The 25,869-nt window shown below is 30.4% G+C and overlaps 2 protein-coding genes across 5 annotated transcripts in view; one reads left to right on the forward strand and one right to left on the reverse strand.

Moving 5' to 3' along the window:
* LOC132738608 (uncharacterized) overlaps positions 1-11,599 on the forward strand; it is a 73,445-nt gene extending 61,846 nt beyond the window's left edge. Inside the window, exons 56-72 of one of the 2 annotated variants that reach the window (XM_060726152.1) lie at positions 466-579; positions 1,204-1,317; positions 1,542-1,655; positions 2,272-2,385; positions 2,627-2,737; positions 3,386-3,466; positions 3,785-3,831; positions 3,991-4,088; positions 4,411-4,599; positions 5,201-5,238; positions 5,535-5,554; positions 6,797-6,906; positions 7,481-7,621; positions 9,298-9,347; positions 9,684-9,704; positions 10,277-10,290; positions 10,922-11,599. In XM_060726152.1, the coding sequence (XP_060582135.1) occupies positions 466-579; positions 1,204-1,317; positions 1,542-1,655; positions 2,272-2,385; positions 2,627-2,737; positions 3,386-3,466; positions 3,785-3,831; positions 3,991-4,088; positions 4,411-4,599; positions 5,201-5,238; positions 5,535-5,554; positions 6,797-6,906; positions 7,481-7,621; positions 9,298-9,347; positions 9,684-9,704; positions 10,277-10,290; positions 10,922-11,197 (1,652 nt within the window). In that variant the 3' untranslated portion in view covers positions 11,198-11,599. The remainder of the gene's footprint in view (positions 1-465; positions 580-1,203; positions 1,318-1,541; positions 1,656-2,271; positions 2,386-2,626; positions 2,738-3,385; positions 3,467-3,784; positions 3,832-3,990; positions 4,089-4,410; positions 4,600-5,200; positions 5,239-5,534; positions 5,555-6,796; positions 6,907-7,480; positions 7,622-9,297; positions 9,348-9,683; positions 9,705-10,276; positions 10,291-10,921) is intronic. The other variant, XM_060726153.1, reaches the window with a different exon arrangement.
* Positions 11,600-18,254: 6,655 nt separating this feature from the next.
* The window catches only part of LOC132738609 (cytosolic 10-formyltetrahydrofolate dehydrogenase-like), a 54,430-nt gene continuing 46,815 nt past the window's right edge, over positions 18,255-25,869 (reverse strand). For all 3 annotated transcript variants that reach the window (XM_060726154.1, XM_060726156.1, XM_060726157.1), the window contains exon 21: positions 18,255-24,478. In XM_060726154.1, coding sequence (XP_060582137.1) covers positions 24,417-24,478 — 62 coding nt within the window. In that variant the 3' untranslated portion in view covers positions 18,255-24,416. The remainder of the gene's footprint in view (positions 24,479-25,869) is intronic.

Below are 25,869 nucleotides of genomic sequence, written 5' to 3' on the forward strand. Positions count from 1 at the left end.
TTATTAAGTGTTATGGTTAGAAATATGACTTATATTGCAATTGAAAAAGACTTATATTTTTGAAAGATATTCTAAATGGAACGAAAACATAAAAACGTGTTGTTGAGTTATTTCTCTTTACACATTTTTAAAGAGAATGTATATATAATATAATTCTTATTAAAAGGGATAAACTTGTTCAATGTCTCTTTAATCGTGCATATGTAATAGTTTTTTAAATGATTAACTTACACATTTGTACATGATAGTGTTATTATAACTTTCATAAGGCACTTATGTACATAAATGTCAGCATGAACTGCCTTTCTGTGTGGTTGGATTCGATATTGCTAGGTTACCTTCTTTGTTTCATCTTAACTGATTTTAAGATTCTTGAAATAATACATTCATGTTTTATGCAAATTAAGCTATTTTTCTACTTTTGTAAAGAGAAAATAAAAACATAATTTAATTTTCTTTGCAAAGATATAGATGAATGTTTATCTACACCTTGCCAAAATGGAGGAACTTGTTTAGATAAGCTGAACGAGTATCAATGTAATTGTATGCCTGGTTACACTGGAGCTGACTGTGAAACAGGTAATTAATGATATATCTGAGTTCTGTCGATAATGCTGATCGCCTTATTATAGAGAGTTAAGCTAGTGTACACTTTAATTGTGTTTAAATTGATTTTTGGGATGCTTAATTGTGGTATTTAAGTTAGATAGTTTGTTGAAAAAAACCATTGGACTGCGGCAAACAGTTTGACAAATTTCCAAAGAAAACTTTAACCATTTTTGTTGGCATGTTTCGAAAACATACGTTATTTTTGTTATCTTATGGTTTTATGTCATAAGATTTGGCATTACATAATAAGTTTTGATCTTGAAACCGACTATCTTTCTGTCCTACCTTATCATATACTATTAACAAATATGTACGAAGAGTTTTTGTGTTGGTATCCTTAATGTTACCTTATTCTTAATAAAATTATAATCAACTTGTTGTTCAGATACCCATAATGCATATCTCTTTTAATGGATGCCTAAGTCAGTTCAGTTGTAAAAAAATATTTTTTCAAGCTAAATAATTTCAGTCTGCTGATGCTTTAATCAATGAAATAATAGTTCTTTGAAGTTGAAATTATAATTTTGTTAGTCATTAAAAGACACATATATATGTATAAAATGTACGCATCAGTTTGATTATATATTCTTTCAGACATAAACGAGTGTGCATCTAATCCTTGCATCAATGGAGCAACCTGTTTAGATAAAGTAAACGGGTACTTTTGCAACTGTACTCCTGGTTTCTCAGGGACAAATTGTGAAACAGGTAATTTAATATCTATATAAAACGCTGCTTAATAAAACATTTGCATTCCATTGTAAATTTAAATGCATAAATTTTTGACCCGCAAAAACAAATACTGTTTATTGCTGATATTAGGCAGTGGGCCTTTTTGGTGTAATTTTTGCAAAAAATGGACAAATAATTAAGATATTTTTTTTACATTTGTTCAGAGATAATAAAATCATAATTTAATTTTCTTTGCAAAGATATAGATGAATGTTTATCTACACCTTGCCAAAATGGAGGAACTTGTTTAAATAAGCTGAACGAATATCAATGTAACTGTATGCCTGGTTATACTGGAGAAAACTGTGAAACAGGTATTTATTGATATATCTGAGTTCTGTCGGTAATGCTGATCTCCCTATTATAGAGAGTTAAGCTAGTGTACACTTTAATTGTGTTTAAAATCTCTTTTGGGATGCTTTATTGTGGTATTTAAGTAAGATAGTTTGTTGGAAAAAAAACATTGGACTGCGGCAAACAGTTTGACAATTTTCCAAAGAAAACATAAACCATTATTATTGGAATGCTTCAAAAACATTCGTTATTTTTGTTATCTTGTGGTTTTAGGTCACAAGATTTAGCATTACATAATGAAGTTCTGATCTTGAAACCGACTATCTTTCTGACCTACCTAATCATATACTATTAACAAATATGTGCTAAGAGTTACTGTTTTGGTATCCTTAATGTTACCCTATTCCTAACAAAATAATAATCAATTTATTGTTTAGATAACCATAGTGCATATCTGTTTTAATGCAAGCCAAAGTCAGTTCAGTTGTAAAAAAAATCAAGCTAAATAATTCACTCTGCTAATGCTTAGATCATTGAGTTATAGTTCTTTGAAGATGAAATTATAATTTTAATATTCGTAACAAGACTAATATGTGTATAAAATGTACGCATAAATTTGATTACATATTCTTTCAGACATAGACGAGTGTGCATCTAATCCTTGCGTCAATGGAGCAACATGTTTAGATAAAGTAAACGCGTATTTTTGCAACTGTATCCCTGGTTTCTCGGGGACAAATTGTGAAACAGGTAATTTCATTTCTGTATAAAACGTTGCTTAATTAAACATTAATGTTGCATTTCGATCCTAAATGTTACTGCATATCTTTGTGTCACGCCAAAACAAATACTGTTTACTGCTGTTATTAAGCATTAGGCCCTTTTATGGTGTAATTTTTTGCAAAAATGGACAAATTATATTTTTTAATAAATTTAAAGTGTTTTCTATTTTCATCCTTTAGTCTTTTTTATAATTTACATATACTTACAGATGTAAACGAGTGCACATCTAACCCTTGTAAAAATGGAGCAACTTGTGTAGATAGAGTGAATAGTTATCAATGTCAGTGTAGCCCTGGTTACAATGGGACAAACTGTAATGGTAAGTTATCTTATCTGTTGAAGTGTAATCATATACGATCTACCTTAACCTCCAGTTCTAACACTTTGCGCCTGCAAGGACTGTATAAAAAGTATGCACTGTATGACCTCAACAACAAAACCAACCACGCAAAAACAAACGACATTGAGAACATAAACAAAAACAAACAGCACAAATCAACTGCAAACGACTTTGACCTCATCAACAAAACCAACAACACAAAAGCACACGACATTGACCTTATCAACAATACCAACTTCACAAAAGCAAATGAAATTGATATCAACAACGAAACAAAATACACAAAAGTACACGGCATTAACGACAAACGGTAAGTCAACAGTTCACACCAAACAGATGACATTGACTTGTATGACAACATCGGCATAATTGTCGAAGGCGACAAACTTATCTAAAGCAGCAAAACCCTCGGAAACCAGCAGCAAAGTTAATGCAAAGTATCCGATTTTTAAGTAATGTTTTGTTTTAGATATAAAGCTTCAACATAGCCCTTGTTTCTTGCTGTAAAGAAGCTGTAGGCAATAAACCTGCTATCCTTTAGTTTTTAGAATACAAAACTTCTGCTCGATCATTCAGTCTAATAACTGATCACCGTTTTGAATTAAATATACTGTTTGTCCTTTACAGCTTGCATGTGTAAACATGGTAAATGTGCTCCAAATGGATGTATTTGTTATGAAGGATGGTCCGGAAATGATTGTGACAAAGGTAACTAACTTGGTAGACCTTTGTATGTCTTTTGTTTCTGATAGACTAGTTAAATATGAGGTAAACTATGATTAAGTAGGTTTGAATATATTACTCCAAATAGTATGTATAATATTTACAAACAGGTATTTAATCAAACAGCTTTTAAATTGATTGACAAGGATGAAAACAAAATTCTTATTCTTTTCTAAAATATTATCTGTGCTGTGCGACTGGTGAGCTTTAATTTAAAACATTTAGGTATAGTAGCTATAATAGTAGGGAAAAATATAGGAAAATAAAATAATGGTATATGACTTTTCCTGTTGAATTTTTCAGTTGGTGGTTCAAGAACTCATAGTGGAATAAAGACCGATACTGATAGGGTGTGTATTTTATCCAGCAGTTAGCTGCAGTCATTTTGTTAGGTTTAAATATATCACTATTAACATTGTATACAGATTAAAACAAACATTAGATTAGTAAAAAGGCATACTATTTATATCAAAAATCTTAATGTATAAAGATCTGTTTTCTTTTACTAGTCTCCACCGGCGTTTACAGAGTATGTTATTCCACAAATAATACCCTGCACGATAAACAAATCTTGCAAGATAATGCTTCCTGTAGACGGAAAACCGCGGTAAAGATTTTGTTGATCATTACTGCCAATTTTTGTCTTAAATAAAATATTTTTTATCATAATGATCATTATTAAATTTGAACATAATTATTAACTTTATAAGTGCTTTTTATTTGATCTGAACTATTATAGACGTAAGTTTTCATCTGTATTCTAGTAAAGGTCTTTGTACGACACGGCAAAACGGCGATATTCCGATGACAAGTTGCATGGGATCATGTCGCTTCTTATTGTTGCACTACCGGTTGTTAAATATTTAAAATGGAAGTTTTTAGAGTAATTTATTATATATTAATCCATGATTTTGAATATTATTTTACAGCCATAAACCAGTTGTAGAACATGGAGATACAGATCCTGGTCTTAACACTCTCCCAATTACAGTAAATCCTAATCATGCTGTTCCATGTGATTCAACCATGGCAAAATGTGCATATGAGGCAATTATAACAGTGATACCTACTGAGATAAAGTTATATAAATATTGCGTTCAAACAAAGGACTACAAAAGGTTTGGATCAGCAAAATTGTTAACAAAAAAGCACAATTTGCTTCAACACGCGTTTGTTCATTAAGTTCTTTTAGTTTCAAATTGAAAATTTGAAAATTATCAAAAATAAGTGTTTTAGATATTGATATGAAAACTTTCAAAATGTTTTGACTTTCAATTGCTATGTGGTTTTATCTTTGGTTAAGAATGGGGTTATGTAATTGATAATTAGACATATACAAATACAAATATGACATAACTAGTTCAGATGTGTCGATTAAGTCTTTTTTTAAATAGAAAACATGTACTTGTGCTGAACATATATAACAAATGTTCCATTAAAACTTTTAAAATGCTTTCAAAGATTTAAACTTGATATGGGAACATGATGTGTAGGGCACTTTTTTTGAATAACAGTGATACACATACACTATTTTTAATGTATTTGTTCCCAAGTAATGATGATTTTATAATATTTTGTTGTTTCGTAAATATAAAAATGAGTAAAAATGTCTACATTTATAAATACTTATACAATTAAAAAATTGACATCATTTTTTATGACTTTTTATTTGTTTATTTATTTGTTTATTTATTTATTTATTTATTTATTTATTTTCAGCGTTCTTGCGGATGAGTTGTGTTATAAGATTCAAGGAGGTTTGTAAACAAATTTTTGCTTTTATTGTTTACTTTAACAAGTTTTTTAAAAGGTGTTATTTTTTTAATTCTGTTCAAAACGACATTATTGTGAGTTCAAGATTGAGAGGGAGATATTTATTAATTATTAATTCTTTGCAAGTATATGTAGCCGATGCTAATTTAATAAACTAGCTAGCATTTAAAATAAATGAAAAATATTGATATCAAGGCGAAAGTATTTGTAAGGAACAGGGATTACACAAGTCCGGGAAAACAAAAATTCTTGATAATGAAATATTTATTTTACTTTTCAGTTAAAGACGAGACAAGTCCAGTAAGTGCCGTTGTCTAATCTGTCAAAAGCAATTGAAATTTAGTATGTCAGTACTCGTTTTCTTTCAAAAGCACTGTACTTAATATTTTAAGTTAACTAGCACATGTACTATATTGATATTGAATAATATTGTCTGAAGCAATGAAATTTTTTTCTAAAAATATATGTCAGCATATGACTTACATGCGTATGTATTTTGACCCAATTTTTTCCTAGATCGGGAGAGTAATGTCCTCTGATTAAGCTAACATAGACTTTGTATACTGTATAACTGCAAATGTTTAACTGCGATAGGCATGAAATTTTAAAAGAATACTTTGCATTATGTGAACTAACGCACTAGGTCTGTTGATGCAAATCTAATTGATGCTGGGAGAAATAGTTCCCCTGTTTTAGAAAATTACACAATATTTGGATGTAAAAAGTATAAAATGGGGGCTCCCGTGCCCTATAAACCAACTCTACTTTCTAATTGTGTCGCCTTGAAAACATCGACAAATAGAATTCCTTTTGTCGTCGTCGGAAGAGTCGGCGACAGCGCCCCTAGGCTTTTCTGGAGCATTTCTCAGTGAGTATATGTCGGATTGACTCCAAACTTGGTATACATGCTTCTTTTAATGACCAAAAGTAAAGTGCACAAGAATCGTAACTCTGAACTTCTGATTTTTAAGTTACTTCCCTTTGTAAATTTGTATACTTTTTTTGTCCGAGCCACTTCTCCTAAACTATAAAAGCCATGGACTTGAAACTTCATAGGATGATATATCTCTTTGAGAAAAGTGCAGTGCACAAAAACAAACTGGTACTCTGTATTTCATGATTATTTACTTATTGCCCTTTGTTAATTTTGATACTTAATAGGCTAGTCAAGAGCATAGCTTGGTCACTATAAGTTTGGTTGACTCAAATTTTGTATGCATTCATTGACCTGAAGTGCAGTACACAAGAATCCAGAGTCCTCCATTTGATATGTCAGTGTACACCTTTTCTATGGTATTTTTATTTTTGGTAATAGAACAGTTTATTAACCCTGACGTAACATTGCTACAATCAAATCAAATGTCACTAAAGTTAAAGGTGCATATACATTTGCAAGAGCAGTGTTTATAAATAACCTATATTTAAGAAGAAAATGCCTAACTGGCAGCTATACTGTGACAAGGCGACACATCAGACTCGCAGAGTTCTAGTTTTGATTCATTCCAAACTAACTAATTTTTGTTCCTATTCTATCATTTCTAGGCTGGAATATTTAGCTATCCTCCAACGTTGCCAGAAAATTCGACGATGAGTTGTCCGTATGACCAAGCTTGTCACTATCAACTTGCAATCAAAACACCGGGTAAACCTTGGTAAGTCATGAACAGCCTTGAATTGAATTATCAGTTATATTTTATTTTGTCTGTACGAGGTGTGTTCAAAAAGTCCAAAGACAATCCCGTCCTTTAACATTTAACTGTAGTAAGTACAACAATGTTTTTAATTACATGTTTTAAGTAATGAGTAGATGTTATCTTTAAATTCAATCAAAGAATGCAATTGTATGAAAATTTCTGACTTTATGAATGATAGGTTCGGGCGCAACCCGGAAATGAAGTTTATTATATAGTATTTATATTACACCAGACCTGGCACTGTCAGGAAAACATTAATATGTATAGAAATATTATATACATTACGAACGGTAATCATTGATTTAATAGACCAATTTGTTTTCAATATACATATTTTGTATTACATCATTATGTCTCAGGATGATGTCAGAAACTTTATACTCTTTTTAATTTTTTATTACATATCATTACGTAATAAATCAAGTATGATACTATTGTAACAGAAAATGATCCATCTGACAATACAAATAACACGTACGATACGTGCAATTCAATAAAGAGAAAGATATTGTTATATTCACTTTAATTTCAGCGATAAAGATTTGAATGTCCAACCATCAAGTTCTTCTGTGCATGTGTTCTCATCAAATAAAACGAATGGCAGCATATGTCATTATGATGTTGTTTATGTGCCATCTAAAGATAAATCAGGGAAACAAAACTTATGTGTTTCGTAAGTATTTTATTTAAACCTGTATAATCATACTTTCATACAACTATAAGATGTATGAAATCTTTAAAACTTTAATAAAATAGAGAAAATATGAGTCCCATAAGAAAGTCCAACACGGCAAAATTGAAAATGTTGCAGGCTCGGTTTGATTGAGTCTGTTCATGGACGGTAATGTCAAGTGCAAACTACCGTCTACGCCCCTTAGCACCTACTTAAGCAGAATTTTAACATGAACTGGTACAATTTTGAATTTAGAAACATCCGCAGATGTATTCATATGGCGGTTATCATGGTTACATTAAAAAAAGATAATGAGATTACGTATGTAATAGTGGTAGTAATTTATACAAAACTGACATACAAACCTTTTTTTTCGTTATGCTTAAATTTCTACATGAATGTAATACCGGTATTCTAAAAATATCACATCAGTTTGCAATGCAAGACAAAGCATACTTTAAGAAAATAACGCAGGAATAATATACAAAGTAACGCCGACTTGTGTACATTTATGGCTATAACGTTTGTAACACTTTCAGTAAACGGACTAGTATTTTTTATCATAAATCAATAAATTATTGCTGCTATAGTCTCATTTCATATATTTCCGGGAGAGAGATCATTCGTGAGAATGACACCCTTGCTGCCTTTAGAAGGCGATATTTGTGTTTCCATCAATTAGTACCATAACCTAAACGATGTATAATATGTTACTGTTTTAGATTTTCGGTGTAACTGAGACAGTTGTCGAAGTACGAGCCTCATATTATAATAAAAGGAAGCAGATGTTATTGTGAATTGTTATTACATTTACGAAATGGCAAGAATTATATCGTTGCTTCTTCCACCAAATTGGCCTTCAATATAAATTGTCTTTATCAGATTTTTGTCACTCCTTTTAGTATTAGATGACCCTCATAGTTCGTAAGACGCCCATAAGTCGCCTATAATACGCTTGCGAGGTTGTCATTCGCTCGAATGATCTCGAAAAGCAAAGCATTTAGGGTAAGCTGTTGGGAGGGTTTATGTCTTATGTACAGCCTCAGTCAAACCGAGTCTGCAATTTTTATGTTATATTCTTGTTTTGGGGTTCTTATTTTAGCTTCCGAGGATCACATTTTTGTAATGTTCATGCTTGACAACAGCAGGTGTCAATTGCCGTGTGGAAATTGTAGAAAATTTAGACCGTAATTTACTTTAGTATTGTAATATTTTTCTGGTCTTTCGTTAGTATTGAAGATTGAATTTCGCACAAGCCGTTGCTATGTTCACGAGAGATGTTGCACGTTTACAGTATATCCCATGGGCAGACACGATCAAACCGAGTCTGCACTTTACATATAATATTGTTGTTGTCATTGCTTCCGAGGGATCACTCTATTCAAAGATTTTTTAAATATAATGTCTCAGTATCCACTTATTCTTTTCTTTTAAACAGAATGAATTAAGTCGGTCCGTCTATATACTGTATTGTACATTCCCTTCATATGTCTGCATGATTTAGTGTTACATTTGTTATACATGTATAAATGTACTCGTATATACAAAATAATAATTATATAAATTTGTCTTCAAATTGATATAAATATACATATATATATATACAATTCTATTCATATAAAAATTGACTTCGGATTAATTGCTACATTTTTTAAAGAAAAATCCATTTTTTGTAGTCGAATAAGTTCACCTTCACAGAAACATTGTATGGTTGTAGATGTTAAAGGTAAGGTTTGTCATTATTTTCATTTCTTTATTAAATTATTTTACATCAAATAAATTATGACTTTTTTTAATAATTGGATGGTTGCTAAGTTAAAGGGAGAATATCACTTGTTATGTTACAATGAGGTTAAAGAAGTTTTATTTTAAGATAAAATGCACATTTAAACTGTAGAATACAAATACATTGTAAAAGCAAAATGAGAATGGCGATGGATAATAGACTAGTTCCTATAATGATGTATCAATCCTGATAAATTTGGATGATAGTTGAAATAATTTTGACTATAACGAAAAATCAGCAGCAATATATATTAATAGTGTTCGTTATATTTTTTAGAAAAATGCAACACGAAGAAAGGTATGTATTACAGATATTTAAAATAAAAAATAAGCTTTATTTAATTCTAGTATGCACACTTGTGTTTCTTATTTCAATTTTATATTTTTATAGTTTATTTTCTGTTCAATTATGTCCCCTTTTTAAATCTCTCTTAGTACATTTCTCAAAATCTTTCAAAGATATTCACTTTATTCTTAGAGCACATGTTAACTTTTTAATTTGAAACGAATTTCTAAGGGTCAGATAGTCATGGATTTAAAGTATTGAATTTAATATACTTGTTGACTATCATGGGCAGATATGTCATTTTTGTAGTCTAAGAACTGTATCCCGTTTTTTATATTCTTTTTATTTAACTATCCAGCATTAAGAAAAATGAAACGTACTGTCCGTGAAAAGGTCTTGTTTTAAGTAGATATGAGTTTTTGATGACGTCATGTCAAATGTTATTTTTTGTATCATAATTATTATGCACATATTTATAAATCCTGTATAAACTGACAATAGCAATTATATTTTAACTAAACTATGATTATGTAGTTACTATACATATTTGCATTATCATTGATGAGTTTTGATATTTATTACAGCCAGCGAGGAAGCGGTGAGTATTTTTAATCTTGCTTTATTTGAAATAAAACAGTCAGCGATAAATGTCAGCTGTCGATATGTAATGTCTTTCATCATGAATTTGAATATCACCGAAGTTATGAAATGAGTGATGTGTTTTATAGTGTTTCGGGTGGATTGAACTGAGTTTACAATGTGTGCTCATCCCTCTGTTCTTCTTCTTTGCCTATACTTATCTATATTTCTCATGATTTACTTTAAAACATATGTATATCGAAATAACGTGCTGTAAAGTAGTTGTGTTTAGCATTTGATACGCCGAGCAATGTTGTGTGCCTTGTCGTTCGTCCGTTAGCCATTGCTTGTCCGCGTTATATCTTTTATTTCGATGATGTTTCTTATTTCATCTAAAACGCGTCGGGATCACTACCGCATAGTTTAAAACTCCGTCTTGGGCGAGCCGTTGTGTACTTGAGCAAAAGACTTTACACTCTTTGCTCGGTACTGGTTGGTTCCAGGAACGGGTCCGAGGGTGTGTCTTCAATCTATATATATCTGTATCTATATATGTCTTCATTCACAATCGAACTAATAAACCAACATAACTGATACTCGCAACTTGTGTTATAAGCAATTATATCAAATTTTATGCTTATGTTTTACAGCGTGAAATGGTAACTAAGGGATACGCAAGCTGTTTCTGCATTGTCAACAACAAGAAGGTACAGGTTATTAAGAAACGACCAGTTGCACAGAAGGGTAAAATGTTTAAAGCGGCTGGGTTTGGAGCAGGTGGAGTTGCGGGTACAATGGCTGTAGGTGTAGCAGTGTATATGATTGTAAATAAAGTTCGCCAGCCAAAGAAACCTCCCACCACACGCCCACCATCGTCGTTGTCAACAGGAAATGTACGTCAAAGAACACGCGTTCATCCTCAATGACGGACACGCGCAATCAGTTAAATTCGAAGAACAACACCCTAATGACAACTGATAGTTCAGACATTTTTGATTTTGTATGCCATTTAAAATAGATAATGTTCTGTAAGGACATTTTTTCTACGGTATATTATACTAAATTACAGACTTTCAGGCACTTTCAAAAATATGTGTTATCTTTTTTTATAAAAAAATATATACGATTTATTGATAAATAATGATATTAAAATACTTTAAGTGAAGAATGTATGTAAAACTCCAAATCTCGATATTTTTATATTTGTGTTATAAAGCTTTTGGCAGGTTTCGATTTCATGATATCTATTGTCATATTAAGTAATAATGTCTTCACAGCTCTGTAACAATTTGTATGTTATATATTAGTAAAATGTAGTAAGCATTCAATGTCTGTAATCTTTGTCTCCTTCTTCTAAATCTTCAAAAGGGTTTCAACTTCTAAAACCATACAAGGAGATAAAATGACGTCAACGAACGTTTTGTTCTTCGTTGTTTGACGTTTTGGTGTCCTTAATTAAAATAGAGACCTTTGTGTGTATTATCAACAAAACATTATCGTTGATATTGGGCAAGGAGACGTTTTATGTTCACCCTTCTCCGTTTAAACCTTATCTGTATATTAAATGTAACAAACATGCTTTTAGGAGGTTACGTTCAGCAATTTTCGCAACATTACATAATTTCTTGATCAATCTCATGTGATAGTAAGATGCATGAAAAACATTATGCATTTAAACAAAATGTATCATTTAATAATGATACTCTTGAAGAAAATGTTCTTTATTCTTTACTTTTATTTCTAAAGAGTTCATAGCTCATATATTTTTATGCTTGTAATAAAGGAGTAATATAAATATATGAATTTATATAACTGATAACCATGAAATTATCTTTTAAAGCAGACATGTACTTTTAAAAAGGATTTGCTTTCAAACGAGAAGTAAGAAAACTTTTGAAGTTTTATATGCTTTGCTGATTATTCTAGTATGTCAATGATAATGGTCACTCCGTTGGGTTGCCGAATATGAAGTCGTCTGGCTTAGTAGTGTTTTTACACTTGGGTCCAAGCTTTAAGAAATCAAGCAGGGCTTTAAGCAGGGCACACATTTTTTTGCGCAGTCAATCATTTCTGGTTCCTTAACATAATTATAATGTATATCATTCGCCTCCAATCTGAATTTAGTTTAGATCTACTTATATCTTTCTTGTAGATCTGATATCCTTCACCTTCAATCAAATTTGGATTTCCGGAGTTTGCTAATTTTAGCCATTAAATTAAATCGTCCGTTACAAATAGGCATTAAAAAGTCAATTCTGTTGATGAAAATATCATAGCACACTTTGCATGAACTTTCACAAGGTTTCAGTTACTTTATATTTACTTGTTACAATGGCAAATTATTAAAAGATCCTATTACACAAATTCTTTAGGGTTTATATCACATATATGATGTTCAAATGAAGATTTATCAATATTGTATGGTTCAAAAAGCATTATTTGTTTTAAACAAACATATGTATTTTTATACACAGTGCGCTTATGTGTACGCAAAGTGTTCAAATTATATTCCACACAGATCTACTTCCCTGTTTAACTGTTTTATAATTTGTATTCTACAGTCACAGCTTTCGTTTGCAGATATTCGTTCAATGCTTCTTCCCCTGCAATAAAAGAAAACATTGTGTTGTTTCTTCTCTCATAGGAACATGTATCCATGGAAACTGTCAGTGAAATTGAAGACAATTAAACTGAAATGAGATTGTTACATTACAAAATTACCAAAAAGTGGTCTCAAATCTCATTAATATCTTGAATTCAACATAAACAATATTATTATTTCCCTTCAGGATTATTTTTTTGAATCCAGAAAATTAATTTTTTCTCCTTAACGAAACCATTATATATTAGATTCCACTTTTTTCCAACACTGAAGGCAAATTGTGTGTAACATGATTTTATTCCTAGAAGAAATTTTAATTTAAAAGCATAATATTGTTAAATGTTAAAGTCATAAAAATAATGTTATATGGTTTATTCAAATGCATACAAATGTGGTAAATAAAAAGACATGGAAGTGTGGAAAATACAAAATGTATTAAATGTGGTTCATTTTTAGAGCATGAAATAGTGAAAAATGTAAAGGGCATAAATAAAGGTTAAATAAAAAACAATTCAAAAGGCAATTATTGTTAAATTGAGTATTGGAAAGGCATAAACACATGGTAAAATTAAGGCATGAATATGCGGTAAAATTAATGCATGATCATGTGGTATAATAAAATAGGATAAAATTGTGGTAAAATTGAATTCACTAGTGCATTAAATTCATTTTCAAATTTACCATTGTTTGAAAGATTTGATACAAATTGATATTCTACTTCAGCAACAATTGTTTCACAGAACACACATTTTGCGCAAAATTATTTCAATTAATTTGTTCTAAATTTTAACATTTCAAGACGTTTATCACCACCCACTTTATTTTAGATTAAAATAGCAAAAATGATTTTTTTCTACGTGAATGAACTGAACAAGGTCCGAGAAGGTTACTCAAAATATGAACAATGTGCTTGCTAAATATGCAAATGGATGCTGTACCAAGAACTTGAACACATCTTCTTCACATCCGTTGATAAAAATACTTGGATGCTCAGTATGTACTTTCACATGATCAGTATGTACTTTCACATGGTGTAAAATGACTATTATTTGACTTAAACAGATATAGAATACAAAATTGTCAGGGAATTGTCATAATACCAAGTTTAAAAATACAAAGGGTCATAATTCTGCCAAAAGCATCACAGAATCATTCAGGGCACTTCAATGACAATCACGGTGAAAATCCTTTAGAAAAATGTAGGAGTTGCACATTGAACGAATATGTTTCATCCAGATACTGACATGGCCTTATTCCAGCTTTCATGGTACCTAGGCTCAGACTATATGAGTTCGTTATAGACCAAAAGAACACATCGTCATTAAGGTAAACGTTTTTTACATTTCTATATTAAAAGTAGGTTATTAGTACCAACCACGTTCAGATAAGTAAATTTGCAGACCTTTTTTGAAAGATTGAGGGCTTAAAAATATACATTGCCTTATTCAAATTGTTTGCTCAGAGTTTTAAGTAACTAAGTATTAGAGGTAAAGCTAAAGAAACAGTATGCAGACTTGGTGTTTATCAAGTTTATTCTTACTTCAGAAATTTTCTATCTTATGTGACACTGTTTGAAGCAGTATTATTTCTTAAATATAAAACCTTCGTGCTGCAAATAAGATTCGTTCAATATAATTTTACGCAAAAACTTATAATGCTCGTACAAAGTTACTTACATTATATATTTTGTTACTGCCTATGGATTTCTTCCAATTAAAGTTTTATGAAAGAAATGTTTTGTTATGTAAATCGATATATAAAATAGCAATATGATAATGTTTTATGCGATACAAAGTCTGATATAGTTGGAATGTACTGTTTATCTTTATATACAAGAATTAGATTGTAGTTTGTGACAAAGTTTTTCACTGATTGTCACTGACACATTCTGATCGGCTTTATACAAAACCTTAACACTTTGAAATTTAGTTGAGCTGGTTTTGAAAAGAAATCATAGGTCTATTTCATAAAAGCTTGTGAAGATTGGTATAAGTTCTGAAATACAAGGCTTACTAGGTTGAAACTCTTTAAAAGTGAAGTGTGTTTTATAGGATTGTAGAAATTTCACAGAGTTACAAAGACTTGGAAAAATTTCAAGATTCATATAGATATAAGCAATTCTATATTTGTGAATAATTTATAAGGGTCTTTTTTAGTTTTAATTTTGAAGATATTTTTTTCTTAGTTCTTTGTCATCTGATCAAAACTATTGCATTTTATTCTTCCCTTCAACCATGCAATTATTATCAATAAAACTCTATATGAAAGATCTTGGGGTTGTCCTTTTAAACATTGTTAAAACTTTAAATTTCAGTATATTGACAGTAATGAAATGCTGAGTGGAGTTTCCAAGAGAATTAACAAGAAATATCTTTTAATTGTCTTCAATGAATATTACAAATTTCAAAAACATGAACATTCAATTGTGTCAATCCTTTTAAGGTTTAACTTTAAACTGTGCAAAAAAATAAGATTGAATATAAAGTTATCCTCAAACCATATATTAGTTAAAATCAAACAATGTTATGAAAACAAATAGGTTCATAACAGAGAAAAATAAAATTATATAAAACATTCGTAAAATAAAAATTATACTAAAAATACTTGTGCAATTGCAGATCGAACTAAAAATATTAGTCTAAATGTGAACGGTTTACTGCGCTACTAGGGTTTACGTGTAAACGTTCAATTTGTTTTCTTAATCAAAAAAATGTAACAGTCGATAATAAGATTACTTGCACAACCCATTATACCGAAATAGTATAACCGAAGAATGTAAACGTTAACGTGTTCTACCTCTACATACCTGCACACCTTAAACTACATTTTCATTTAGGTCATATATATCGTTTTCACTCTCGAGTACCGTTGGGGTAAAATAATATGCAAATCAATACAGCACATGACACGAAACCAGATATTTATCCGACAAAGTTTGAAGAATGAAGTAAAGGCTGTTTTAAAACTGGCGTGATTCGAATGTATACCAATAATTTGTGTTATTACAACTGTTTATTATACTTATAGTTGATTCAAGTAATTAATTGGGGAACAATGTAACTTTGCTAACTGAAAAGAGAATACTATCTTCAGTGAATGTAAACTGTGATTATGTTACAGTAGAAAATGAACTAACAATAAAAGTTTAATATTTAAAAAAAACAAAGATGGCCGAACAAGAAAGAGGAAGTAAACTATCAAAAGACAACTTTGGAGAATATTTACCGTCTGAGAAAGGAATAAATATCGCAGATGCATCGGTATGTGTAAGCTCTGGAATCAAGAGCTCAGGAGTTGCTTCAGTTTACAAGAGTTCAGAGGAATTCTATGAATATACCTGCGATCCTTGTAAACATTTTGGAGATTGTTTTGAGGCTGAAGGATTTTGTACACATTGCAAGGAATATCTTTGTATCACATGCTTTCGGAGTCATTCCAGGAACAAGGCATCGAAGCACCACACGTTACTTGAGAAAGATAACATGCCGAGAAAAAAACCAAAACTCTGCAATCCGTGTAAATTAGCTGGAGACGAAAAAATAGCAGTTGGATATTGTGAAAACTGTTGTGATTTCCTGTGCAACGATTGTTACAAGAGCCATCCTAGAAATAAAATGTCAAGGGATCACGTGCTAGTAAAGGATGAGGGACTTGAGGAAACCGAACAAGTTGTTACTTCTTCCTTTGCTCAAATGAATATCACTAAAGGAAAGACCAGTGGCGGAAATATAGGTGCGAAATTTTCTTACGTTCGAGATATCAATGTTAAGTCAGATACTGACAAAAAGGACTGTTTAATTGCGAGAATAACGTTAGTTTCTGAAAATGACATTGTCCTTTGTGATGAAGACAATGTATGCTTAAAACTGTTTGATATCAATAGGAACATAATCAAAGCTGTTCTAGCATTACCATCTAGTTTCTATGGTGTAACAGCGATATCTAATGATGAGATTGCTGTTGTTGGAGAAATTGAAAATGAGATACACATTATTTCAATACATGACAGTATGACAATAGACCGTACAATCAAAACAACTGGTACATGTCTAGATTTGAAGATGTTGAACAATCTTTTATATGTGTCATTGTGGAAACCTACAAAGTTTCAGATACTCCGACCAACTGGGGAAATAACCAAAACGATCAAGCTTGATGATGATGTATTCAAAGATGTTACTCCTCATTATATAGCTGTGAGTCCTGATGAGACTGTGATCTACATTTCTGACTGGGAAACTAACAAAGTAATATCCCTTGATATGAATGGTAGAATGTTAGCATTGTATAATGGTGAGTTAGATTATCCACTCGATATGTTCGTTTCTCCATCTGGATCAGTCTACGTTTGTAGCCAGAGCCAGCACATCGTATACAAGATGAATTCAGATCTGAGTGAAGCTTTGGTAATACTAGGACCAGGAGATGGATTAAGGTACCCAACAGCCATGTGTTTGAATGCTAATAATCAGTATATTTACATCAGCAGTGGAAGAGATGAGGCTGCATATTGTAATAACATAAAAGTCTTTAAGTGTTGAAGAATATTCATTCTCGAACATTTGCAGATTTACTTTTTATCTCATATGTAAATAAACAGATGACTATTGACACTTGGTCAAAAGAGAAACAATTACAATTTAGGGATCAAGTATTTAGTGTTATGAAAGAATTAAGGGATTGCAAATGATTTTGGAGGTCAATTTTCATGCAGTGTTGCAGTATAAACATAGATAATACAAAACATTAAAAGCTTAGAGAGTTAATTATTTTATACCTTATCCTTTTAAAAGATCAAAAAATGTAAAAATTAATAATAAAGCTTGGATGTTTGTTTAAAATGTGTCAGACCGAGTGGTATGAAATTCCGTATCAATTTAACTGAATAACATTTTAATTTTTCATTTCAAATACAAAATTTACGTTAACAACTTCATGAGCACATGATTCCATCTTCATGAATTCACAATCAGGAATCTCGTGATAACATGAATTTTATGAATACTCTCCCTGGACATGGCAAAAACAAACAAACAAAACGACAGTTATTTGTTTGTATTTTATTATTATCAACCAAATCTCAAATTCACTGATAAGGTAATAAAACTTTTCATCTCCTGAATACCTTAGCAATAATATACTTCAATTTAATGCTGTTTGTTTCTGCTGTAAATTATTACTAGTTATAAATTCATTAAACATATTATAGCGACATTTCAAATCATGTAAACTAATAAAAAGTCATGTTACATTTCAAATGTTTCTATTTTCTGATATTGGAAAAAAGTTACCAAATTGTTCTTATGTAATGTTATAGCATTTTTCTGTTACATTATTATCATCAATCACATTACAAACGGTTCATTTTCAACTGTTCTAAAGGGATACCAGCTTCGTTAAAGGAATTCCACTGAGGTCCAAAAGCCTAAAAACATGAAATTTGAATTCCTTACATAGATCAGCTGGGGCACTTAAAACAATAAGAAACGCAAAAGATAATTAAGAAATATACTTAGAAATAAATTTAAATTCGTATATTCGTACTATTTTTTCTGTCAAATCTGAATGTAAAGCGTTGGAGATTTTTATTCTGGAAAACGGAGCGAGCCAACGATCTGAAATTTTGCACACAAGTTATCGGTCTAGAGCTACAGAAATTAGAACATCCATCTTTAGTCAACTTAAACAAAAACCTCAGTGGAGTCCCACTTACATGCCTTATTTATCAAGTATAACATACATTCTTCCATAAATACACGAAACTCCTCAAATTCTTTATAAAAGAAGACATAAAACCTAACAAATAACCAAAACAAAGGTTTGTTCAACACACCAAAACCAGATAACAAACAATGATACATATTTGACACACATTTTTATAGTCACTTCATACACTATTTTGTGATAAAAACGGAGTGGGTAGGAAAAATTATTTTAATAAAAACATGAATTCAAATGTATAAATAATATTCATATAAAATAATACATGCATAAATGAAAGAAATCTCTTTTTAAAAATGCAAACTTAAAATTTCCAAAACCTGATTAGATAAAAAAATGTAATCTAATTCTTCAAAGCCTTAAGTTTTTAACATTCTTTTTTTCCTAATGATTTTTTTCAAGTCTTAATTGAAAAGCATATAGACAAATAAGAAAGATACAAAAAGAAATTTATTTTAACAGGATATGAGTATTGTTTAACATTTAACACAATATTTTCAAACCAGTAAATTAAAACAAAATAAGTAGAAATTAGTTTTATCTTTAGTTGTGTAATCTTTTACATTTACCATCACTTCATCAACCATTTACAGACTCAAACAAACCGAGTCTGCAACATTTCAATTTTGCAATATTTGGCTACCGGAGAAGAACAACTAAATTCCTTAATCTAGCTTGATAGCTGCTTCACCTTGTTAATAACTGAATTAATATTTCAATCACATTTTCATCTCTTTGTATTTGTATGTATATGAATGAAATGGCAAATGTGACAATGATACAGCACTTATATTATGTAAGACTAGTAAGGCATTATTCATAAAATACTTTGAGACACCTTCTTTATAAATATTATTCGCTATCTTTTTGATTCATTTCATTAACTAACAACAATAAAATCTAACAAAAAGCAATGCTTCTATAAATTGTCTTATTAAGCATCAAATCAAGAACTGCCTCATTCGTAAATCAGCCCATCCCATAAGCCAGCAAATGAAAGTTGTACCTCTGAGGTACAATTAATAATCATAAATGGAGGTATACCTGTGCTATGCAATAAGTAATTTTAAGCCAAACATACTGAATGGAGGTTGTACCTCTGCCATGAAATAAGTAATTATAAACCAAACATAATTAAAGAAGAATGTGCATCTACTGTACAATAGGTAATTATAAGCCAACATAGTAAGTGGATGATGTACCTCTCCCATAGTAATTATAAGCTAAATAATGTGAAGGAAGGCCAGGCATGTACAGTTGCGAGCTATTTAGTTAATAACTATTTATAAGTCAAACAAAAGTAATAAAGGATAGATATGTTCAGCTGTATGTTGTACAATAGTTAATTATTAGCCAAATACAGTGAGTGAAAGCTGTACCTCCTCTGTGCAGTAAATATAAACCAAACATAGTAAATAATGGATGTACCTTTCCTGTACAGTAATTAATAAACAAGCAAATTCGATGAATTTATATCCCCCGCCGAGTACTGGTTATTATTAACACAACAACTGAAGACATAAGGCTTTATTTATATATTAATCATGGCATAAACAGTAATATTCTTTGAACTTGATAAATATTCAGGGCAATAACATAGCCATAACTTTGTGTTAAATAGTAAAATCTGAAAATGCCAATGAGATGTATGCATACTACATAACTAATCAAGGGCCATAAATCTGAGTTATAAGTATCTGACTGGAACAATGCGACTATATGCACATATCCTCTTAGTGTCACATAAAGTTTCATTGAATTCCAGCCAGTAGTAGCAGAGAACTAGCGAGGAAACAAATATTTTTTCTATATGTATACTGCATAACTAATCAAGGGCCATAACTCTGAGTTAAAGTGTCTGACCGAAACAAGCCGACGATATGCGCATCTCCTCTTGGTATTGAAGGTTCCCATAAAGTTTCGTTGAATTCCAGCCAGTAGTTGCAGAGAAGTAGCGAGGAAACGATTTTTACTCCATATGCATACTGCATAACTAATCAAGGGCCATAACTCTGAGTTAAAGTGTCTGACCGGAACAAGCCGACGATATGCGCATCTCCTCTTGGTATTGAAGGTTCCCATAAAGTTTCGTTGAATTCCAGCCAGTAGTTGCAGAGAAGTAGTGCGGAAACGAGTTTTACTCTATATGCATACTACATAACTAATCAAGGGCCATAACTCTGAGTTAAAGTGTCTGACCGGAACAAGCCGACGATATGCGCATCTCCTCTTGATATTGATGATTCCCATAAAGTTTCGTTGGATTCCAGCCAGTAGTTGCAGAGAACTACTCCGGAAACGATTTTTACTCTATATGCATACTACATAACTAATCAAGGGCCATAACTCTAAGTTAAAGGGTCGGACCGGAACAAGCCGACGATATGCGCATCTCCTCTTGATATTGATGATTCCCATAAAGTTTCGTTGAATTCCAGCCAGTAGTTGCAAAGAACTACTCCGGAAACAAAATTCGGACGACGGACGGATGGATGGACGGACGGACAACGCCAAAACTATATCCCCCTCCCGATTCCATCGGCGGGGGATAATAAATACTGTTCAGTAAGTATTTATCAGCCAAACATAGTGAATGAAAATTGTACCTCTGCTGTGCAGTAATTATATACCCAACATTGTAAATGAAGGCTGTACCTTTCCTGTACAGTTAGTAATTATTTTATGCAAAACACAGTGAATTATGGCTGAACATGCACAGCTTACAGCTGTGCAGTGCGCAATTATAAACAATGAATTAAGGTTGGACACGTACAGTTTACAGCAGCAAGAAATAATAACCCAAACACAGCGGAAGAAGATGTGGCATGTACAGTTGTACGCTGTGCAGTAAGTATTTATAAGTCAAACAAAAACAATAGAAACCTTACTTATTTGTACAGCTGTATGCTGTAGAGAAAGTAATTATAAGCAAAATATAATGTACAGCAAGCAATGACAAAGAAAAGCAACAAAATCTAACATAAAAACTCAAATATAAAATATCAATGCAACAACTTGTTGAAATATTAGCTACTCTATATCATTTTTGTTATCAATATTACTATGAATCTAATAGTTTTAATTTAGACAGCACCAAGAATGAAAATTATTATATTCATTAAATAAACAATATTAATACTGACCAGTTATTTATTCCAATTTAACATCAAACAAAATTGAGGTACTGAAATAATTTACCCCACTATCTATAATAGAGGTAACTTTGATTGAAAATATGGAACAAAATAACAACAATGTTTATGAAACTCACTTTAATTATTAACAAGTGTCCAAACAAATCTTTTGAAAAGATTTTAAGCATAAACTGTGATATAATTATATACCACATCGTTAGGTATGTAATATAATATAGCTATATACCAACAAAAAGAGGTATATATTATGATATTTATATACCATACAAATAGGTATTTATCAAGATCATACAGTTATATACCAATACCAATATATATCATGATAGAGTTATATACCATAAGGTATATTTTATGAAATAGCTATATACCAATACCAAGAATATATTTCATGTTAATATACAATTGAACATGTCAATTTCCAAAGAAATAAGCCATGACAATATTGTTATATACATTCATTTACAACAATAAGTATTTGTAACTATACAAATACTGCATCTTAATATACAGTGTATTTAGAGGTTGCATTTAAAACATCTAATGTTGTAAATAAAAAATACAACAATAATGGCTAGTTTTGTAAGAATAAAGTAATTATATATAGTTTTTTGGGTTATTAAATTCCATATTTACATGTAACATTTTCCACTTAAAAAAAAACAGTATTTTTCCCTCTAGCTTAAAATTATTTACAATAAAAGATAACTTATATGTTGGCTGTTTTCACTTCTTTCAACTAGAGACCATAAATTATTGTTTAATTTCTATAAAAAAAACCCAGCTCTTTTTACATCTTGTAATTGTATTTCATATAATGGGTGATTAAGTTACAATAAAAATAAGACTATAATTATATATATTTTTTCCATTTTATTTTTTCTATTTTTTAATCTATCAATTTATTTCCAATATTCTTGTGTTTGTTTTTCTTCTTTTGGTGTGTGTATAGGGTAGGGTTGGGTAAGGGCCAAGACAGAGAGAGGTTGACTAATGACTATAAAAAAATTGGAGCAATGCCTTTATTGCCAATCCTCAACAAATGCCATTAAAATAAGTTATATGAGTATTTTTCCTTAATTTGGTGGCCAGTGCTTTTACTGCGTGTTTGCAGGTAAGACACAACATTTATTTCCATTATTTTAATATTGAGAACATAGCAACACTTTATCAATATTGAATACAACATTTCCATTATTTCAATATTAAAAACATAGCAACACTTTATCAATATTGAATACAACATTTCCATTATTTCAATATTAAAAACATAGCAACACTTTATCAATATTGAATACAATATTTCCATTATTTCAATATTAAAAACATAGCAACACTTTATCAATATTGAATACAACTTTTCCATTATTTCAATATTAAAAAGATAGCAACACTTTATCAATATTGAATACAACATTTCCATTATTTTAATATTAAAAACATAGCAACACTTTATCAATATTGAATTATTTCAATATTTAAAACATAGAAACACTTAATCAATATCAAACATAGTGAAAATCAAATAGCCATGTACAAACGATTTCAAATTGTACAGGTATGTTTCAATAAAGTTGCAGAATTAACTGATAAAATCTTATTTCTATATCTGACTACCTAATCTCCTGCAAATTTATAACTATTCGTGGAGAACTAATTTTTGTGCTTTTCGTTGATAGGTATACTCACAAATTTTAGATGCAATGAAATTTTATTTTATTCCGGAGTAATTTTTTGTATTTTTTTTCTTTCTTTTACTTTTTCTGCTTAAATAGTACATGAATTAAAAAAAAACATGAAAAAAGTTCTTTTGCACAAAAACCACGAAATTCCATGTGTGACCACAAAATTAAGTAAGTATTGGTATTCACTTCCATAATAATGATAGAAAGGTGCTACTGATGCACTGTGACAATGTAGTAGTTTCACTTGGTAATAATTTCATTTATTGCCATTTTATCTGAATATATCTATACCTAACAAATTACCAGTTCATTATGGTATGACACAAACAAAGACATTCTAAAAACATAATATAACATGATTTTTATATAAAAAAATCAACAATCAAATCACCCAAACAAAAAACATGATTGTAGAAAATAAAACTTCCATTTTTTGATACACTTTGTATTAATACATATAAAGTTATCTTCGTCAATAAACAATAGCTGCATTTTTTATCATCGTAATATATGATATTACACTGATGAAATACTTAATATTATGTACTGAAACAATAACTGACATTACCCGATTTATTTTTTATTTTTGATAAACTGCCAAATTATTTCTATATATTAATTGTCCGAACAAATTAACAGTATCATTTAACACATTGTTACAATGTTAATTGACATTATTTGTGTACACATCATTGTGAACACAACAAAGAGTGATGACATCATCAATTTTAGTTTAGATTTGGTTCAACAATTCAGTATTAAAAAATAGTGAAATTTATCTAAAATACAAAAAAAAGAAATTTCAGTGTATGTCACTTTTTTTAGTGTAGTTTTCTTTTTCTGGCACCTTTTTTTATATTTATATCTTTTTATACAAAACTATGTACATTTAAGTACGCACAGTGTGTTTATGTGTAACACAAAGTATCAATTCTCTATTGTTCAATATACTCCCCACACAGATCTACTTCCCTGTAAAACTGTTTTATAAATTATATTCTACAGTCACCGCTTTTGTCTGCAGATATTCGTTCAATGCTTCTTCCCCTGCAATAAAAGAAAACATTGTTTTATTTTCTCTCACAGGAATGAACATGTATCCATGGTAACTGTCAGTGAAATTGAAGACAGTTAAACTGAAATGAGGTTGTTAAATTACGCAATTAACAACAAGTGGTCGGAAATCTCATTAATATCTTTACACTATGTGCATTCAACAAAAACAACATTATTGTTTCCTTTCAGGACTTTGTTTTTTTAATCCAGAGAATTAATTTTTCTCCTTATTGAAACCAATTGAGCACTTTTTGGATAAGAACTTTTTTCAAACGCAACAGGAAAACTTTCAGTAACATGAGTACATTCCTAAAAGAAATGTTAAAAGAATAATATTGTAAAATGTTCAAGACATAAAAATACTGGTATGGTTTATTTTAAAGGCATACAAATGTGGTAAATAAAATGGGTAAATACAAAATGCATTAAATGTGGTTCAATTTTAGGGCATGAAATTGTGGAAAATTTAAAAGGTAAGAATAGAGGTGAAATAAAAACAATTCAAAAGGCATGTATTTATGGTAAAGTAAAGTACATTGTATTTGAAAGGCATCATTTATATTTCTCAGGAACTTTAAATTTTGGTATGTTGTAAAAGTTTCCAAAAATTACGCCTTTGCCAAGCAGATGAATTTTTGCTTCTTCAGCTCTCCTGGCAATTGGCATAATTATAGGGAAGTATTTTGTATGGAAGTCATGGACCACTTTGTTTACAGTTTGCAACCTTTATGACACATTACTGCATGTTTAACCATAGGGCTGTCATTGATGGAAACTTTTGTATCGATATATCTAGAGACAAATATCGACGATACATCGAAATATCGACTTTGACAATAGATTCAATGAAAAACATTATATATATGTTATAATTTGGGATCATGGTGTTATGCATGCTTGTATTACACATTACAAATGCTACATACTAACAGAAAGTTTGTTTTTTCTGTTATTCTTGTCACTGATTTTTGAAAATAGAGTTAAAGGTTCAAGTTAGCCAAGAAAACTAGAAACAAGTGACTTCTCTTATAAGCCAAAATAGAGAGGTACATGTAGATTTACTACCAGAATTTTTTTTTAGCTTGTATCGATATGTGAAAGTGTGTATTGATATTGTATCGAATGACGAATATCGATGATATATCGATATCGCAATATTCAATGACTGCCCTAGTTTAACAGTACTTTCTTCAGTTGTTTTACATTATACATGCAATAAATCCTTTTTTAAATCCTTCTTATACACATATTTGACATTTCTAACGAACTAAAAAATGAATGGATTTCTAAGGTATGTGCTTTTTACTCAGACCTGATACTCTTTACAGGTGTGTAGAAATAGACAGGATAGAAATTGACGGTATTACTAATCAGGTGCAAAA

The sequence above is a fragment of the Ruditapes philippinarum genome, unplaced genomic scaffold (genome assembly GCF_026571515.1).
Source record: "Ruditapes philippinarum isolate M1 unplaced genomic scaffold, ASM2657151v2 ctg188_1_1_1_1, whole genome shotgun sequence".
NCBI classification, from domain to species: domain Eukaryota; kingdom Metazoa; phylum Mollusca; class Bivalvia; order Venerida; family Veneridae; genus Ruditapes; species Ruditapes philippinarum.